This window comes from Populus trichocarpa, chromosome 2 (genome assembly GCF_000002775.5).
Source record: "Populus trichocarpa isolate Nisqually-1 chromosome 2, P.trichocarpa_v4.1, whole genome shotgun sequence".
In the NCBI taxonomy this organism is placed as follows: domain Eukaryota; kingdom Viridiplantae; phylum Streptophyta; class Magnoliopsida; order Malpighiales; family Salicaceae; genus Populus; species Populus trichocarpa.
This window is the reverse complement of record NC_037286.2, coordinates 7633584-7641142: the sequence shown is the minus strand read 5'-3', so window position 1 is coordinate 7641142 and position 7559 is coordinate 7633584. Positions and strand designations below refer to the sequence as shown.

The 7559-nt window shown below is 33.5% G+C and overlaps 1 protein-coding gene across 3 annotated transcripts; it reads left to right on the top strand.

Moving 5' to 3' along the window:
- Positions 1–3391: 3391 nt before the first annotated feature.
- Positions 3392–6540, top strand: LOC7467193 (uncharacterized). Of its 3 annotated transcripts, XM_052450516.1 has the most exons (7): positions 3392–3917; positions 3948–4020; positions 4561–4657; positions 4832–4992; positions 5596–5623; positions 5757–5865; positions 6139–6540. In XM_052450516.1, exons 1-7 carry the CDS (start codon positions 3748–3750, stop codon positions 6218–6220), a joined length of 720 nt encoding a protein of 239 aa, XP_052306476.1. In that variant the 5' UTR covers positions 3392–3747; the 3' UTR covers positions 6221–6540. The 3 variants fall into 3 exon arrangements, with proteins under 3 accessions (XP_052306476.1, XP_024449919.1, XP_002302334.1); XM_024594151.2 differs by having other exon boundaries at positions 3393–4020; positions 4835–4992; XM_002302298.4 differs by having other exon boundaries at positions 3396–4020.
- The last annotated feature ends 1019 nt before the right edge of the window (positions 6541–7559 follow it).

Below are 7559 nucleotides of genomic sequence, written 5' to 3'. Positions count from 1 at the left end.
GTCGTGTTCAAACCAAGAAGAAGAAAAAATTCCATGATTAACATGGGAAGATGAGGTGTCGTGATTGGTGGCGTTGATATTGATACACGAACACTAGTAGCCTCCCGAATTTCTAGCGGAGCTGAAAAGGGCCATGATGCACAACAATCACGCCGCTGGTGTAATGTCCTGAGATCCCAGCTCCATCCAACTAAAAAGCCTAGACCACATCATTCACGTATCGCCCTTGATTCAGGGATGTTGTCGCCTTTTACTCTTAACGACCCTTGAGAGGACCATAAACACACGGTCACGGGCCATTTGTGTTTTTCTTTTTTCTCTCTCAGTTGCCTGACTGGATGCAAACGCTAATTGCGCTTTTAGCAAAGATGAGGGATTGAGGTTGGGTAGCTCAAAGGGGACCCGCAATAACAAGAACAAGAACAATAATAAAAAAAAAGCCTAAAACGTAAGGTAGATTTACCATGCCCATAGACACGCATAGCCATGCACTGTAGTGTAATTATCATTTTGACTTCTTTTTTTAATCAATAATCTTCTTGTTGTTGTTGAGATAGTTTGGTCTTTTCACGAAACTGTTAATTATTATTGAATTGAGTGGGGTAGATATGTTTTTTTCACTTTTTACTGCACGATAAAATTAATCTATTACCTTTGAAAACCAGTATTTTTAAATGGGAATCAGGGTTTTTTTATATTTTCTTCACTTTTAAAATTACAGTAAAATAGCTTGATTACTTTTATAATAAAAAATCTTAAACCAGCATACATGGTTTTTTCATCATTTTTTTTTATTATTATCAAGTTTAAGATGAATTTTATCTTTTAATAAATATAAAATATTATTTAAATGAAAAACCGGTTGGCGCGTGTGGAACTTCTTTACATTATTCAGGCAGTGTGTATGGCGTATGAATTCCCCGGTGTGGCGCTAACAACTTTTTTTTTTTCTATATTTTCTCTATCTTCCTTGATTTTCGTGTATGAACCTCTAAATTTTAAAAACAATCCTTTAATTTTTTTTTTTAGATTTGGATTATGTACTCTTGATTGTTATTTGTTTTATTTGAAATGATTTATAGAATTAAGTTTTTTTAAAAAAAGTTTCACCTCCCTTCAATTTTTTCATATGTCATGTTTGGTCTCAATTCTTTTTATTGCTATTTATTTTGTTTTCAATTTTTTTTTCTAATTGAATTTATTTTTTAATTTAATCCATCGACATTTGATTTCATTCCATTTTTATATCAAGCTCGATCTTTATTATTTTGATTATTGATTTTTATTTATTTTGACAATTTTCTTAGATTGAGATGTTTTTTATATCTCAGTGTAAATTGATTGAGAATTAAACTTCTTGGTTGAACCCGGGTATAGAATTTCTTCATGGGTTGCTGGTTTGAAAACTTAACACGGATTTAAGAGATTCGCTCATGTTTTACCGCAAGGCTATACTTAATGATACCTGGACATTGATCCATGGACTTAGTGAAAAATGCTCTGGTTCGGTTTCATCCTTCTGAGTTTATTTATTTATTAAAATTCATCTCTAATTCTTTTACAACTCTTGAATTTGATTTTATATTTAATCAAATCCATGATCAATTAAGACTCAAATCAAGGCCCAACAAGGAAAAAATAAAGGAAAAAAAAAAAGACATGAACTGACCAACTTGGTTAGCTCATTGTGTCCATATCCATTACTCGAGTTATAAATTTTACGTGTTAATCCGGGTCAATATAGTGTGTTAAAAGTTTAAGTTTTTTATTTATTTAATCCCTTGAAAATCTATTATTTCACATTTAACATGGATCTAGGCAGAGGTTAGAATGAAGATGGCATGAATTTTTTTATATATAATAAAATCATTATCTGAACAAGGCTTTTTTTTGCATTTAATAACACACATGATGATCATTTTAAAATTTTTATCCTCGTTTTAAATATCTTATCATATGCAAAAGAAAAATGGTATTTGCATGTTTTTTTTTAATGTAATAATTGACTTTTTACGTGTCACGCGGCGAAGCGTGGACATCGGGTGTAGTCGTTTTATAATTAGGAAAGGGAGCCCATTTATTGTGAGATTTCAGAGCTGCTGCTTACTTCGCTGTTAGCATGGCCAACCCAACATTAAAAGCTTAGGCTGCCAGGATCGAAACAAAGCCCAAACATGATAAGATACGCGAATGCCAAGACTCCCTGATTACGTCACCTTTGTTCTTTCTTGCCAGCTAGCTCAGTGCGTCACGAGTTTTGTTTTCTAGTTGATTTCATGACATTATTATTTTTTTAATATTTTACTAGCTAGTGCACCCACTACGTGAACGAGATATTTTATTGTGTTCTTTTATTTTTTAATATTTAATAGCAAGTGCCTTCTCAGTCTACTGCGGATTAAGATTTCAAATTAATTTGTAACCTTGAAAGTGTCGGTGTTGTAAATATGCTTTTTGCTATTATGATATATTTTAAATTGAAAAAAATAAAATAAAAAGATTTAATTGATATAAAAAAAATATCACAACGGTAGAGAAATTTATGCTGGTCACTATAAAAGTGTAATAGCTTTTCTATCTCTTGATTTAAGAGTGTGTTTGATATTGCGGTTGCTATTATGATTGTGATTTTAAAAAAGTTATTTTATAAAAAATATTTTTAGTTGATGTTGATTTTAAAAGATATATATTTGGTTAAAATTATGATTGAAATTGAAGTTGAACAAAAAGTAGTTTAATGTGTTTGGTTAAAAAAAATACTTTTCAAATTAAGGTTATAAAATAATTAAAAATATATATATATTAATATTAATGATTTTTAATTTAAATATTGTTGATTTAACTACTGTTATTATATCATGAAATAAATAATACTGATATCAAATATTTTTTATTATTCCATTAAATTATGTTGACTTTTGTTTATTTTTTACTAAAACAACGTTGTTTTGATTTTTTTTTAAATTGACCCGGATGACCAGGTCAAAACCCGGAATTCGAGCCTTGAACCGGACCGGACCGGGTCTAAATACTATGTTTACTGGAGCTTGAAAATAATTTTACAAGGGTTGAAATTTTATACAAGGGTAATAACATCATTTTGCAAGGTTTGAAATTTTAAGTTTACTGAATATATAAAATGTAATTCATCAAATAACAGAGATAAAATGAAAAATGACCAATGTGATGATTTCTCTTAAAAAAAATTACAATACTAAAAACGTATCCAAGATGCTGGTGTCCTTTACTCTTGCATTATAAACATGTGTCGTGTAAAATGAGAACATCACGTGAGCCGTCCAATTGGGAAAAAAAACTCCTCTGATCCACGGAACCAAAAACCTAACGTTACCTCACCAAAATCCATATGTGTAAAATAAAATCAACTTTAAATTAAACACTATACTGTAAAAACCAAGATAAAATAAAACTAAATTAAATTAAAGGAAAAGCTACCCTACGCGGCGGCTCCCCTCCCCTCCCCTCCGCAGACATCAATCGATCCATAGACAACCGAAAAACAGAGGCGAGATAGAATTAAAAAAAATAATCATTGGATGTCAAATCCGAACACTGCAAATTCTTCCTCTGAAAACCAAACAGGAACAGTTTCTCGGATCCCTATAGAACACGAACTATCTTTTTAAATTTTTCTAGGTTTCTGACAGACAACAGATATCGGTAAACTTGTTTCTTAAAAGAGAAAAGAAAGCTGCTGATTCTCTGCGCATTTTGGTATTCTACGGCATGGAACTCGAGGTTTCCAGTCCGATATCTTCGTCGGCTGTGGATTTGGAGGAGAGAAACAAGCAAACAGACAAGGATCAAGTTCGCGTGAGGAGAAAAACCTTGGTGGTGGTACTGGAGCAGTGCCAGAGAGCTCTTGAATTGCTAAACAACACTGACAGCGTTGAAGATGACGATGAAGGAGATACCAGTGGCGCAGAATCCAGGGAAGTGGAGTCGTCTCCGAGCCGAGACTGCTCATCAACTTCTTTCGGCGATCGAGAAGCCGATGAGGTAGAGTCTTGCTTATTTTTGGCTTAGTTTTCTTACTTCAAATTATAGGTGTTCGATTACAAGAAAACTTCTTCGTTTAGCTAATACCTCGGAGATAATCGATGATTATGATGGTTTATTCATAATAAAAGATTGGTTGCTGTGAGTTACTGGAGTAATTAAATGGAGAAACAGAAGAGAAAGTACTCAAATTTGCTTCAGAGATGTTAACTATTTAGCTGGTTCAATTTTTTTTTCTCAATGTTTATTTATTTCGTGAGAATTGTGCAAGTGAAAGAGACAATTAGTATTACCTAGACTACTAATTTACTTGGATAATGCCTCCTTAACTGTAAAAAGATTCCATCAGTATTCCTTGGTTTACATATTGGTCTTTGATGGAATTTGTTTGGCTGTTTTATTTGGTTAAATTGCAAAATGGGGTGTTATTTAGTTATCTTGTCTCAATAAGACCGCAATTAGTTCCTTTTCAAAGTTTTATTTTTTCCAGATTTTGATCTAGGTATGATTGTGGGGGTCGTATTTTTTTTCCTGATGCAGTTATGCGACCTCCTCAAATCAAGAGTTGAATGCCCTGAATTTCTTGAGAAGCTAGAGTTAGAGTGTGCTCAACTGCCAGGTTCACAATACATTACTGGTAAGTGCTGAAAGACTGTTACTTCTGCAACATAGCTGATAGTTTGCTATCAACTGCATGCATTTTTTTATTTCTATGTTGAAGTTTAGCTTTAGAAACGTCAGTGCTTGGATATCTAGGATAGTTGTTTTCTGTATATAGCCTAGATGCTAATGAGTTCTTGTGTGGTGGCAGAAGATGGTAGTTCCTGGGACATGGTCAGTGGGGATGATCTCTGGGAAGGTGAAAATGATGGATCAGATCAGGAAGATTATGTTCTTGTCCAGCAAGAAGATATAGTAGAGGGTATCGCTTGCTTCATGGCTGCCTATTTGTTGTCCCTTAAACAGACAAAGGTATGTAATGTTATTACTTCATGGTACCTTTTTCACCATTGTTTTAGTAATAAACTATGCTAATCATGATGATCTGCTTTGCTGTCTTAGACCATCAACCTTTTGCCCCACCTGTTGTATCTGTAACACAACTGTTAAACGAATTCTCCAGGCTGGTTAATTCCCAAGAATTAATAAAACTTTAGTCTCGTCTATTCCTCATATAGCCACATATTAAAAAACATGGATGTATTTACATATGCACACAGGCTTGAACATACACATGTATACACAGAAACACAGAATATCGAGGGGCAATCATATTAGTGAAGAAGGAAGCAGTTGGAATCAACAGTCTATCCTCTGAGAAATAACCTTATAACATTTGCATGGTGGAAGACGATCGATGTTAATCATTAGAATGAAATATCTTGTTTGACCAATGTTCACAGCTGTTTGATTTCTTGATGCAAGAATTTTGAGCAGTGAACTGTGCTTGTTGTATCACCACAATGAGTTGGCCTTTAATCTGCTGTAGGCTGTAAGGTTTTATCTTGGTGTATTAGTGCTAACTAAAATGGATATTTTTTCTGTTATTCTTACTTGGGTACTTTCTTCTTGCAGGACTTGGCCCCTGCACAACTCCAGGAAGGTCAGTCCAAAGCTTCTCTAATTAATTCTCAGCCCATCTTCTCCGAGCACATTTTATTCTTCAGTTGAAATAAGTTTCTTTTTCAGCACTTTGTGCAAAGGAATTCTGACATCTCCTCTCATATTTCCTTTAGCCCTTAGCAAGACATTCTCAGTCAAAAAGAAAACAGGAAAGCTTCGGAAGGCCTGGGATGGAAGCAAAATCATTTATAATGCAGCCTCTTGGGGAGCAACTGCCATTGGGTAGGCTATCTCATTTAAAAATTTTAGTGGTTGTTTCTTTCTTGCATTAATCACACAATTAATATATTTTTTTTGTTTATTTTTTTGTGGATTTCTTGTATACAATCAATATCCATTTATGTTTTGCCCAGTAAAACTTTCTGTAGCATTTACTGTCGGAATTGCTAAATTTTCTTTAAATGATATTTTGACATGCATATGATCATTCAACTATTATTGCAAAGTAATATTTTCTGACTTTTTAATAACTTTTTTGGTTACTCTACTTAACAGGTTATATCAAAACCCTGTGCTCTTCAGGGCTGCCTCTAAAGCCTTCTGGACTTCCTGTCATGTTATGTCCAAGCTTCTCTGAAGTCCTTGTTACATGTTGGGATCCACTGTTGTATTTATGCGTGTGCTGTGATTGCCGCTTGGTGTTTCAGTTGTATGCCATTCTTTTCAAGCCACAGATCAATTGATTTCTCTGACATGATTTAATCTGTAAATATTCTTCCACAATATTTCCGAGTGCCAATTCAAATTCATTGGTAAGATGGAGATCTTGTTAGTTCCGTCCTGTCATCTCCCCTGGAGTCCTGGACTGTTGGCTCTAATGGCAGAAATGTGATCCACATGTATCTACGATGTTTCATTGGATGCATTTCCATGCTCCATCTTTTTTGGTTTGCCGAATTTGTTTGTATGGTGATAAAAAAGCAATGTTTTGGCTGTAAAAAATGGTTTGGATGCACTACGAAAGCAATTTTGCGTGTTACTGTTAGTGCCTTGTATGTGGAAGCTAATGGGGCTTTTTGTTTCAGAGTTAAGTTAGTAGCTCTTCCTAACGCCAACCATGTCTCCGAAGTAGGAAGCCCCCCAGGCAATTGGAAAAACCTCTACAAGATCGCCTTTTGCCAGCCAATCGTTCCGCGTTTTTCTTTTTCTGGTAAAATTCCTATAGTTTTGCGTTTAGGTAACAGAGTAAGAGAGTGATTGGTAACCATGCTTCTAAAAATTTTGATTTTTTTATTTAAAATAATTTTTTTTATGTTTTTAAATTATTTTGATGTGATGATATTAAAAATAATTTTTTAAAAATAAAAAATTTTATTTTGATATATTTTGAAGTAAAAAGCATTTTGAATCGTCACCGCTACTACAATCCCAAATAGATTTTAAGATAAATAACCTGCATAATAATTCTAGCTTTCAGCATGTTTATTTGTGTTTTAAAAATATTTTTTAAATTTATATCTTTTGAAATCATTTTAATATACTATATTTATATAAAAATAATTTTTAAAAATAAAAAATATTATTTTAATATATTTAATTGCTACTGTACTTTCAAATATCCTTCCGAGGTTCAAATATCCTTCCGAGGCTGGCATCCTCTTTAGTTGCTAAGATGACGGAAAGTACCTTGCCGTCAAGCGAGATTATTTTCTGCCCATTGAATTCTCATAACATTTTTGCACTTTTCTTCCTGTTATTATTTTTGAGTTGCGCTGACCTTGTATATTTTAAAGCCAGGCATCTTCAACTACTGGACCAATACCTGAACGACTATCAAGTGAATTTTCCGAGCACAGAATGAATTTATTGACCTCCCAAATGATCTTGAATTGTTCAGACGATTTTTTTCCCACGGAGAATCGCACACTCCTCATCTTTCTACATGGTCCAGTTACGTGATCATGTAGAAACGTGCG